Below are 13,200 nucleotides of genomic sequence, written 5' to 3' on the forward strand. Positions count from 1 at the left end.
CTGTGTGAAACAGTTTAAAAACAAGAGGTACTGTGAGCAATGCTCACTAAGAATACCCCCCGCTTACCCCAATCTCCCAAAGGGTGTTGGTAATAGGTATAAACTACCTCTTTTCTGAGTGTAAAAAACAAATTGCATGACAAACCGAACCATATTGCTACTTCGATGTCCAGTGCGCGTGACCTTTGACCTTTTGACCCCAAAATCGATAGGGAACATCTTCATCCCATGGGTAGTCCATATGTATGATATGGTGACTGTAGGTGGAAAGGATAACGCTTTAGAGCCCAGAAACCATATTGCTACTTTGATGTCCAGTGCGCTTAACCTTTGACCTTTTGACCCCAAAATTGAATGGGAACATCTTCATCCCATGGGTAGTCCATATATATGATATGGTGACGGTAGGTGGAAAGGATCATGCTTTAGAGCCCGGAAACCATTGCGTCTATAGACGGACGGACAGACAGACAGACGGACAACCCGATTCCAGTATACCCCCCACAACTTGTTGCGGGGGGTATAATAACGTCTTTAACGTTACTGAAGCTAAATAGGTATTTAGAATGAGCAGGTAGCCCTTTACCAAAATTTAAATTTCATGATCCCAGGCATAGGGGTTGGGGTACCAGGGTGGGGCCAAAATGGTTATATTGATTAAATGGCCATATCATTTGAAAGACTTCTTTAATTTTGCTAATAATGTACAGTCGTACACAAACTGAATGTAGACAAATCTTGTTTAATATAGACTGCTGCTGAATATTTGAATTTAGCTTAGATATACAGAACAGGAATATCATTATAGATTTTGTCGCTTGTGGCTAGTAATACTTGTAACAGATAATCACTTGAGAGATAAGGCCTGTGGACCTCATGTTCTAGGTCAAAGGTATAATCACTGAAATTTCTTTGTTTAGAAACAAAATATTAATAGTCATTCTTTAAACAAAGTACAATTTGAAGGACGATTGATTCATTACTTTGCTGTTATCTTAATAAATATAAATGTTTGCTGTATGTTTCATCTCAGTCATAAAATGATTTTTGAAAATTCACGAATCTCTACTTTAAGTAGAGGGCATCTTTAAAACACTTACATAATGTTGTGGCTTTGTAGTCTGATTCTTGAGTACCCAGAGGCTGTTAAGATGCTGAGAGAAAATGGTGTGGAAATGGGTGACGAGGATGATCTGAGTACTCCAGCAGAAAAACTGCTCGGGCGACTTGTCAAAGCCAAGGTATGTACATCTTGTGGTCTCACATGATCACCAGTGTGAGACCGACATTACCCATGCGAGACGTCCATGTGAGGTTTTTCTGTCTCACATGATCACCAGTGTGATACCGACATTACCCATGCGAGATGTCCATGTGAGGTTTTTCTGCCTCACATGATCACCGGTGTGAGACCGACATTACCCATGCGAGACGTCCATGTGAGGTTTTTCTGTCTCGCATGATCACCGGTGTGAGACTGACATTACCCATGCGAGACGTCCATGTGAGGTTTTTCTGTCTCGCTTGATCACCAGTGTGAGACCGACAATACCCATGCGAGACGTCCATGTGAGGTTTTTTTGTCTCGCACTGCTACAACATCATTGATTATGATGTCATATATTTTCTATGATAGACCTTCAAATTTTGATTTGATGTATCTTTGAGGGACAGCGTTGAGTATGAAGTGTAAACCATTTTCGGCTATACTCTTTCTGACTTGTTTAATTATACCCTCCTTCAAAGAGGGCATATTGCTTTGCACCTGTCGGTCGGTAGACCACTTGTTGTCTGCTCAATATCTTATATATTTCATATGTTGGTTGGTTATGAGTAGAAGAGGACCCCTATTGATTTTCAGGTCAAAAGGTGCAGTGCAGTTCTGTGTCAAATTAGTGTCTGCTCAATACCGTATAGCAGGTTTATTCTGCAGGTCTAAAATTTGGCGATTTGCTGCCTGAAAGGTATGCCAATAATTTTAGCGGAATAATTTTTATGCCCCCCTTTGAAAAAAAGGGGTCATATTGTTTTGCAACTGTCAGTCGGTCGGTCTGTAGACCATGTGTTGTCCGCTCAATATCTTTCGACCCCTTTGCTTGATAACAACCAAACTTGGTACAGGGGTTGCCCCTGGAGAGTAGATGATCCTTATTGATTTTCAGGTCACATGGTCAAAGGTCAAGGTCAAACTGCTGGTCTTTACCCCATGTGGTAGACCATGTGTTGTCCACTCAATAACTTTTGACCCCTATGCATGATAACTACCAAACTTAGTACAAGGGTTGCCCTTGGAGAGTAGATGATCCCTATTGACCTTCAGGTCACATGGTCAAAAGTCAAGGTCAAACCTCTGGTCTTAAGCCCATGTGTTGTCCGCTCAATATCTTTTGACCCCTTTGCTTGATAATAGCCAAAATTGATACAGAGGCTTTCCTTAGAGAGTAGATGATCCCTATGGATTTTCAGGTCACGTGGCCAAAGGTCAAGGTCAAACTGCTGGTCTTAACCCCATGTGGTAGACCATGAGTTGTCTGCTCAATATCTTGAGAAACATTCACTTGATTGTAATGATATTTCATATGTGGGTTGGTTATAAAAAGAAGAGAACCCCTATTGCTTTTCAGGTCAAAAGGTTAAAGGTCAAGGGTCAATCTACTCTGGACATAGGAATATACTGTCCGCTCAATATTTTGAGAACCCTTTGCTTGACAGACATCAGACTTGGTACGCTGGTACATCATCAGGAGAAAATGACACATATTGATTTTGAGGTCACATGGTCAAAGGTCAAGGGTCAAACTGGACATAGGAATATATTGCCACTGAATGTCTCAAGAATCCTTTGCTTGACAGACATCAAACTTGGTACACTGGTATATCTTTAGAAGAAGATGACCCATATTGATTTTGAGGTCACATGGTCAAGGGTCAAACTGGACATAGGAATATACTGTCTGGTCAATATCTTGAGAACCCTTTGCTTGACAGACATCGGACTTGGTACACTGGTACATCTTCAGGAAAAGATGACCCCTAATGATTTTATGGTCAAAGGTCAAGGGTCAAACTGGACATAGGAATATACTGTCCGGTCAATATCTTGAAAACCTTTTGCTTGACAGACTTCAAACTTGGTACACTGGTACATCTTCAGGAAAAGATGACCCCTATTGAATTTGAGGTCACATGGTCAAAGGTCAAGGGTCACACTGGACATAGGAATATACTGTCTGTTCAATATCTTGAGAACCCTTTGCTTGACAGACATCAAACTTGGTACACTGGTACATCATCAGGAGAAGATGACTACTAATGAATTTGAGGTCACATGGTCAAAAGTCAAGGGTCAAGCTGGACATAGGAATATACTGTCCCTTCAATATCTTGAGAACCCTTTGCTTGACAGACATCAAACACTGGTACATCTTCAGGAGTTGATGACCCCTATTGATTTTTAGGTCACATGGGCAATCCGCTCTTGACATAGGAAGATATTGTCTACTCAATATTTTGAATTGATGATACTACTCTCAATTAAATGATGTGTGTGTGTATAACCCTTTTCAATTTTGCACCATGGGGGGGGCATATGTGTTTTACAAACATCTCTTGTTTGTGGATAGGGAAGAGTTGTATCTCTTTCAAATACTGAAGTCATAATGGGGTGCATAATTGCTAAAATAAGCCAAAATTAAAACCCTGCCGGGAAAAAACCCGCTATACGGTATCTTGAAAACCCTTTGATAGTGATGATATTTATGCCCCCCTTCAAAGAAGAGGGGCATATTGCTTTGCACCTGTCGGTCGGCTCGGTCAGTAGACCAGTGGTTGTCCGCTCAATATCTTGAGAACCATTCACTTCACGTAATGATATTTCATATATGGGTTGGTTACGAGTGGAAGAGAACCCCTATCGATTTTTAGGTCCAAAGGTCAAGGGTCAATCTACTCTGAACATAGGAAGACACTGTCCACTCAATATCTTGAAAACCCTTTGCTTGATAGACATCAAACTTGGTACACTGGTGTACAGGTGTTTCAGATAGTGTTTAAAAATGATACAAAAAGCGTAAGTGATACAAATTTTATATCAAATTCAAGTTAAAGCCTTAATTAATATATAATTTGTATTAAGATGTCCATTTAGTTTCATATGAAGTAGTAGCATGGCTCCTTATGAGCAATTGTGCAATTTTTAGAAGGCAATTATTTACCAAAACAGACATATTTTCACCCCTGAAAAATAAATGACCAATGAATTCTTTTTATTTTTACATATGTTTTAACATATGTTAGTAGGGATTTTTCCTGAAAGTATCAATATTGGTTTTCAGGTTTACTATGGCTCTATGAGCACTATAGTTAGCCCCCTTCCCCTCCTTACATAAATGCTGCAGGTGACAATACGATAAATATGCATCTTACATGTATTTATTTTAACTCGTGTTATAACTATAAATATGTTTTGATGTTTACTATTGAATGAATTTCACATAGAATGATAGTACTGTTGCTTTGGAGATGTATTTATTACTTTCTGTTTGAAATTACTTGTATATTCATGCTCTGTAAGTGTATGTTAAAAATGCGGGAAATATAACACAGCCGATGTAAACTATGCATTGTGACGTCATATTACCTGCGATGTTTTTTTCTTTTCTTCTCTCTTTTCAAACCAAACGATTATCAAAAACAACAAAACTTTCTTTATTTTTTTTAATTATAAGAAATAACTGAACGAATTGAAAAAAACATATTGACAGCAAGTGCTGTTTTCAAAATTCACTCTTTTTGATGTCTCTTACCATCCACATTACATAGTAGACTCCCTCGATTCCCTCTTACCTGAGTAAGCTGACGATCTCAAAGTGGGCGATGGGGATATTTTTAGCAAAGTAAAGTGTTTTAAATCTATATATAGTGTACTTAGGAAAGATATGATTAAAATTATCAAAAATGTTTGCTCAAAATGACACGTTTACAAATACATAACCCGTGTTTCCTCGGCCTAACGGTTTCCCTTGGATATTACACATCCAGCATTTTAGATTTATGTGCACTGACACTATACATATATATTATAATTTTAATAGGCCTAGTGGTTTGTTAATTAAATTTACATTTTCTAAGACTGAAAATTAAGCCGGGGGGGGGGGGGGGGGGGGGGAGTATGAATCACAGAGACATAAACTATGACTATTATTTAAATATAATTAAAAAATAAGGGATTTTTCATTTGTATTATATTTTACTTGAATATTTTTAAACATATTTTCACTTTATCCTGTGTCTGGTTCTATCTGACAAGTCTTTGTTTTCATCGTCTGTCATTATTAACTGATGCCTTGCAATCACTACCTTAAATGACTCCACAGTGTATGTTTTGCAAACATTTCTAGTTCACACTTGGGTTGGACATTGGTAGTAGATGAATCCTATTGATTCTCAGGTCAACGGAAACCGGGGGGAATATTTCTCTATATACAGTTCAGATTTTATACGTGGGATACACTCCATCTTCCTTCTACAAATTTGAATTTAGTGTTGAACGTTTTCTACTGTGATATTGTAATTTGTGTAATTTCTTGAATATTATTTCTAAGATAACTGACTTTAATCAGCTACACTTTGCCAGCACTGTGACTGTGTGGTTTTCTGTTGTAGTATGACACCGACTTCTACATCCTGGATAAGTTCCCATTGGCTGTTCGACCATTCTACACCATGCCTGACCCCAACAACTCGGTAGGTCTTCTCCAACAGTCAATGTAAAGAACAGCAAACATTAATTCCTGCATTCACCAAATTGTTTGAAATAATGAATTATTGGATGTAAATCCCACCCCCCCCCCCCCCCCCCCCCCCCAGCACAAAAAACTTTTGAATTTACATATTGAATTGTGATGTATGCTTATGTGCTTTTAAGCAGATTTTATTCAAAAACTTGATTTTATCAAATATAAATTGAATAATAATAGTTATAAATGGAAGATGGTAATAACATTTGAACAGACTGAGGCAGTTTTAAACAAAACAATTTTTCTTGTAGAAATATTCCAACTCATATGATATGTTCATGAGAGGAGAGGAAATTCTTTCTGGTGCACAGCGAATTCATGACCCAGCTTTCTTAACGAAGAGAGCAAGCGAGCATGGAGTCAGTAAGTGAACTAAACGAGACGACATTTGTAATATGTTGTAAATCATCAGATACCAATTATTGCCACCTCCTCTGTTCTGTGTGAAACGAATGTTCGCAAATTTATTTGACCTTATTAATTGGCTCACAAATTTTTTTTGATCAAAAGTTATGTAGCACTTAGTGAAACTACATTATGTATTTCAGTCAATAAACATCTGATAAATTATTGGTTGCAGATAACATTTTAAAGGGAAGTAATCCTTATGGTATTGATTTTTATTTTACTGAATTGACAGAATCTAATTTTCAGTAGGTATTACTGGTTAAGAATGGGAAATATTGAGTGCTTTCATTCGATGACCAAGTCTTATAACAGCTCTCTTAGGAAGATTCGTAGCTGTTTCAAATGTGATACAGACTCTATAAAGTATGCAGTTTATTGTGTGGCGTTGAATGATGCCATTTGCTATTTACAAATCTTAAGAGAAATTGTTAAAAACACAGGAAAGGTGGCAGTAGTTAGTACAGGATAGTAAAGCCTCTGATCCTAATTGTTACAAAGTGTGATTAAGTAACATTAAGCTTATTTCCTCTTCTTACTATTTAGCTTACAATGCCTGAGCTGTAAGCTCACGTGAGCTATAGCAATTAGTAGTCAAGTGGTTGTCGTGCGTTAACAATTGAACACTTTTAACTTCTTCTTCATAACGCCATTCCAGTTCTTTTCAAATTTGGTATGAAGCATCTTTAGGACACGGGGGACATAAATTGTAAATTTCAGGATTCCTGCATCCCTGGGGCCTTAGGGGCGGGGCAAAAACTGCCCAAAATTGACCAATTTTCAAAATTCTTCTCTACAACCGCACATGTTTAAGAGAAAGTAAATGCATAGTGATGTAGAGCAGGAAGACCTCTACCAAAATTTTTAATTTCATACTTAGAAATAGCAGAAAAGGATGTACAAAAAATGGTGAATTTCACAACCCAGGGTTTTGACTCTAGGATGGGTCAAAATTATTCATATCTTTTAATGTTTTAATGTTAATACACATATTATATTATATAAAGCTTCTCATCAGTATATATACATTTGAAGGCAGTGAAGTTTTAAGAACACATCTTGTTCTATACTGTTGCTGAACATTAGAATTTAGCTTGAATATTCAAAACAGGAAATTTTTTCTAGATTTTATAGCCCTTGGGATTAGTGATACTTTTTCACTAGTACTCAGGTGAACAATAAGGCCTGTGGCAGTGATACTTTTTCACTAGTACTCCGGTGACCAATAAGGCCTGTGGGAGTAAAAGTGGATGTTTACGCTGGGGGTTAAGTACACGTTTTTCCATGTCTGACATTATTTGTTGGGGAAAATATGCAGTAAATGAATATAATATATATTATATCAAATATTAATAACTATATGCATGGGGGAAATTTACGTGCTTGTTATGTGAACACGTAGTGTAAATTTCCTCCATGTGTAAATAACCACTTTTACAGTAGTGGAAATTAATATTTTATCATGGTCCCTTGGGCTAGGATGGGGCTAAATTCTCCAGAGTAGCAGGGTGACACTAAATCATAGGAGTATGCAAACATTCCAAAGTGGCATGAAATAAAAGTTGCTTTTTTCCCTTCAAATTGTGTACATTGGAGTTTGGGTGGGGCTAAAATAGGGGATTACATTTTTCATACATGAATACAGGGGGAAAATCTTCAATAAAACAAGGCCATGTTAGTAATATTGATATTGAAACTTCCCCATGTTGTGTGGATTAAAGTTCAGTTAAGTCTTGATCTCATGGAGCTAGAATGAGGTCAAAATATCACCATAGCTGTAAAAAGCAACTAAGTGCACCCGTAACATGACATGACAAATAATTTCTCAAAACAGGAACTTTCAAAAAAAATCTGCTAAAGTAAACATTTGATCCTCTGTATCCATTATGTACAAACAAATCGTGGCAAAATATTAGAAAAAAATTACGAAACAGTGTGGAAAGAAAGCAGTAGATCGTATATATGTTAAAATACTGTGTCCATGATGACATTGTTTTCCCCTATGACCTTTGACATGCATTATATAATTTGGTAAATTCAATATGGCAATACTGTATATGCAAAACATCTATGTGGTAAAAAAAAAATTTCATGAGAATCTTTTACAATTCATCTGAAGAACAGCGGGGCCAAGCTGACTCAGGTGAGCATTGTGGCCCATGGGCCTCTTCTTTAATGAGATTTTCCAGTGGTATCCATGTACTAATCTTAAGATACAGCGTTGATTTCACAACTGCTGTTTCATTAAGGGAAAAGAGTCTTTTCACAGTGGCAAAGTTGAGAGAATATAAAAGTCAGAATTTTATGATATGATGAGATTTATTGAACTTTAATGAGGGATATTAAAACATCTTGACATTTCTTTGTACAATGCATCTTACATGTATACAAGCCCTCACAAATTTTACTGGTAACCATTGTTCAGAGTGTATTCACCTGTTTTATCCCCTTTTATTTTTGACTTTTACTCTTTAGGTCTAGAGACTATCAAGTCCTACATTGACTCATTTAAATACGGAGCCCCTCCCCATGCAGGCGGTGGTATAGGCAAGTATCTTCACCTTCAGTGACCTAATCATTTCTTCTTTGAATTCTTGATCAGTATTTGCTGTTATTTGATTAATTATGTAAAGCATGATTTTTTAGTGTTTCTACTTTCCATTTATCCATCATTTAGTTGTAGTTTTGTGAACTTTTTGTTACTCTGTCTGCTAATATTGAACAGATGAGTCACAGATGAAGTTTATCTCGAATACTCTGTCAGCTAATATTGAACAGATGAGTCACATATTCAGTTTATCTCGAATACTCTGTCTGCTAGTATCGAGCAGATGAGTCACAATTTTAGTGTATCCTGAATTGATCAGTGAAGCTATGACTGGTTATAAGTCCATGATCCTGTGAAAGTTGGCAATGAATTGTCATGAATAAAGAAATCAAATGATCTCCGATTCCCACAGTTCAGGCTTAAATTTTCTATCCCCAGGGCACCTAAATGTTCCTAAATGAAACTGAACTTTCTTATTTAAAAAGAAATTAGTATCTACAATTTGGCAAATTTGTTATGAATTATTTAATGAAGAAATAAATAAATTTTCATTTTTAAAAATACCTGAGAGTAAGAACTGTGATGCTTGACGCCGGCACGCTTCATGAAGCGTGTTAGAAAAGTCGGACAGCGTGAAGTGTAACACTTCATACCGTGTGTATTTTGAAAAATTAACTCTATTTCTTCTATTTATATTTTACTTCCATTTCTGTCAGAATTTCCAGCTGTTAAGATAGACCCAATATATTCGTCAAGATTGAAACATGCACTGGTCACAACTGCAACACATTCCTGGGGAAATGGTTATCATTACAATTAATAGAGATAGCAAAGGCAGAAACAATCAGTATGGAAATGTTCAAGTTTAGAACAATTTAACGATTGTTCCCAAGATATATCTGCATTACTGTACTTTTCCTCCAATTGATCAACTTTCAGTGGAGTTACAACCCTTGGACTTTCAAAATTTTAGTATTGCAGTTTTTAAAATTTAGTTTTAGATATGGTTGCATATATTGAGCTGATTATTAATTTTTTGGTGTGTGTACATGTATGTGTTTTAGTTGGTTAAGGATAAGTTGCAGATTATGATTAAGTTTACTTCAATATCTATACTTACCTGCATCAAATTTTTATATTTTTCTTTGGCAGCCTAAGATATCTGCCTGAACTTTTAAGACCATCCCTTAGTGTACAAATGCATACCCAAAATGCATCACAACTTCTGCTTCAGTTTTATTTGGGTGTTTTGTGAGGAAACCACATTATTTTTCTAAGCGAATTTATTTGCCTATGATCTCAATATGTCAAAGAGTAATGTAAGCTACAAGATTTGTGTGGAAAATAGAGAAATGACTACACTTGATGACCAATCATAATGTTTTCAACATAGAACTTGCTATTACCTTGCATCATCAGCAAGAAATGGTCGGAGGAAAAACAGGCTATCATCAATAAAATGATAGAGAAAAAATTGGCCACGTTCAACTGTAAATCAGCCAGCCACTATCACAGCACCCAGCAATAGGAGTCTCCACTGAGGGGAATATTCAGTGTTCAGATCCTTCATCTGAAGTCTCTACCAAGGGAAACGCTGTGATAATTGCGACTCCCTGTGGGGAGACAAAATGTCAGCCCATCAGCAGAACCAATGTTTCTGCCGTCAAGGGATCCGTAGCCAGTTGCGTTTGGAAACATTGCTCTATATCCCACCCCAAATCTGCAACAAGTTGATGCAGTTAAGTGTAGATATTAAAGTAAACTGAAGGTTTTTAAAATGCAAAACCAATGTTTACGATATACATGTATGTATACTTACACCCCCCCCCCCCCACTCTCTGCTTTGGGGTTGTAAACCTCACAAACTGAAGCAGAAGTTGTGATGCATTTTGGGTAAGCACTTGTACACTAAGGGGTGGCCTCAATTCAAGTAGAGATCATAGGCAGCTCAAAAAATACAAAAATTTGATAAATATTAGATACCCTGTATACATTAGTTTTGTTAAGACATGAGTGGGCAACTGTGTACTAAAGAGATAAAAAGTTTCATATTAACCTAATTTCAGCAATACATTGAGTATTCACCTTACTGTAGGAATTTATTTGTATATTGGAAGAGATACAGTATGGTTCTTTTCAATGGACTTAATTTCATCAGAGTTATGGCCCATGGACTTGAAGAAGCAAATATTAATTTGCAAGTACACACATAAAATCGAAGCAAATTGAACATTTCTTTGAAATCATTGGATGTACTTACTTGTCATATGAATGCCTCACCTTTTGCAGGTATGGAACGAGTAACAATGTTATATCTGGGACTTGACAATATCAGGAAAACATCTCTATTTCCAAGGGACCCAAAACGACTGACACCATAATGTCCTTAGAATGGATTCCTACACAAGCAATGGTGCAGCATCTAAAGATTTCAAACATTTAATCTGTGTGGCTATAGTGTCAGTTTTGTATTAAATATGCAGGAAATGGTTACCAACTCAAAATTTTCAAGACATAATTAGAGTTCTGTGTTGAGTATTTCAAAACTGTTACTACAAGGACTTCAGTAGCATATTGGACAAGTCTCATTTTTGATGCATTTGTCACAATTTATGTTAACAGCTTAATTCTGTACTATGTACACTTACTGTGCTAAATTATCAATGTATTGCAATATTTTGAAATACAATAGTAATCTCACCTTTGCCAAAGGCTTATAATCATATATATCTGAACCAACAAAATGAATTTTAAATGCAAAAAGGTCAAATGGGTGCACTTAATTATGAAAATGAAGATTTAAAACGATCTTCTTTCTTCATCTCCTGTGATTCCACTATATCTCAACTGTCATTTTACACAATTGTAAAAATTAAAAATTTTATTTATACATGTGTGTGATGTTTCCAAAGAGTGGCCATTACTTAAAGAAGAACAAACAGAATTTATTGAAAACTGACAGAATATTGGTCATATTCTCTGTTGTGATATGGTGCTGTTTAACTTGTACAAACCCCAGACCTCGTTATTCTCACCTGCTAAGACCAAAATTTACCACAAGGCATCCTCCCACAGACAAGCTGGGCATGTTCACTAACAAGGGGTGTGCAGTTCACATGAGTGGGAGTGTGAAGTTGGGCATGTCCACAGACAAGGGGTGTGCCGTTCACATATAGTGTGGGATGTGAAGCTGGGTGTGTTCACTGACAAGGAGTGTGCAGTTCACATGAGTATGGATGTGTGAAGCTGGGCATGTTCACTGACAAGGGGTATGCAGTTCACATAAAGTGTGGGATGTGAAGCTGGGCATGTTCACTGACAAGGAGTTTGCAGTTCGCAAAGTGTGGGATGTTAAGCTTGGCATGTTCACTGACAAGGGGTATGCAGTTCACATAAAGTGTGGGGTGTGAAGCTGGGCGTGTTCATTGACAAGGGGTGTGCAGTTCACATGAAGTGTGGGATGTGAAGTTGGGTGTGTTCACTGACAAGGAGTGTGCAGTTCACATGAGTATGGATATGTGAAGCTGAGCATGTTCACTGACAAGGGATGTGCAGTTCACATGGGTGGAGATGTGAAGCTGGACGTGTTCACTGACAAGGGGTGTGCAGTTCACATGAGTGGGTGTGTGTGTGTGTGAAGCTGGGCATCACTGACAAGGGGTGTGCAGTTCACATGAGTATGGGGGGTGAAGCTAGGCATGTTCTTTTACAAGGGGTGTGCAGTTCACATGAGTGTGAGGGTGTGTTCACTGACAAGGGGTGTGCAGTTCACATGAGTGGAGATGTGAAGCTGGATGTGTTCACTGACAAGAGGTGTGCAGTTCACATAAAGTGTGGGATGTGAAGCTGGGCATGTTCACTGACAAGGGGTGTGCAGTTCACATAAAGTGTGGGGTGTGAAGTTAACTGATGATAAACATACACATTGTGAATTTCTTGAAGACATTCAATAATGGGAGAAAATGCCGTTGAGAGGTTGAGTTTACTATATATAGCAGTACAAATTAAATGTTTGTATTTGTTTCATCCTGTACAAGTGTAGACATGTAGTATAACTTATAACAAGCAGAAGATAAATAGGATTTGGATAATAAACTTCAATAGGATACACAAATACACTCATGCAATGCAAATTGTCATAGGCATTTAGGTCTTCTTAGCCCCTTGGAAGCGCCTTTTAAACAGGATTTTAATTGTTCTTCCAGAGAGGGAAATGTAAATGAACTTTTCACCACTTTTTGTATCCTCGTCTTGTTGCATGCACTGTACTGTATATATGTGAGTGTGTGTGTGTGCATGGATGGGTGCATACTTTGTAAAAGTAGATATAAATCCATAGCACTTCCCGATGGAAAACAAGTTATAGTGCACAAATGCGTCATCTCGCACGAATGAGATATTTATGGTCGAGCTTGTTTGTGTAAATATTGGTAGTATGTGATGGGTACT

General features: G+C 37.2%; 1 protein-coding gene across 2 annotated transcripts in view; it reads left to right on the top strand.

The window, feature by feature from the left end:
• Window positions 1–11,641, top strand: part of LOC125683083 (aspartate--tRNA ligase, cytoplasmic-like) — a 32,538-nt gene extending 20,897 nt beyond the window's left edge. Inside the window, exons 11-16 of one of the 2 annotated variants that reach the window (XR_008796206.1) lie at window positions 1,121–1,241; window positions 5,665–5,745; window positions 6,050–6,161; window positions 8,679–8,750; window positions 10,818–10,948; window positions 11,041–11,091. Coding sequence is in view for 1 of the 2 variants with exons in the window: in XM_048923843.2 (XP_048779800.2) it covers window positions 1,121–1,241; window positions 5,665–5,745; window positions 6,050–6,161; window positions 8,679–8,750; window positions 11,041–11,132 (478 nt within the window). In the remaining variant the exon portion in view is untranslated. Of the gene's footprint in view, window positions 1–1,120; window positions 1,242–5,664; window positions 5,746–6,049; window positions 6,162–8,678; window positions 8,751–10,817; window positions 10,949–11,040 lie in introns of both variants that reach the window. The other variant, XM_048923843.2, reaches the window with a different exon arrangement.
• The last annotated feature ends 1,559 nt before the right edge of the window (window positions 11,642–13,200 follow it).

Source organism: Ostrea edulis, chromosome 6 (assembly GCF_947568905.1).
Source record: "Ostrea edulis chromosome 6, xbOstEdul1.1, whole genome shotgun sequence".
Lineage (NCBI taxonomy): Eukaryota > Metazoa > Mollusca > Bivalvia > Ostreida > Ostreidae > Ostrea > Ostrea edulis.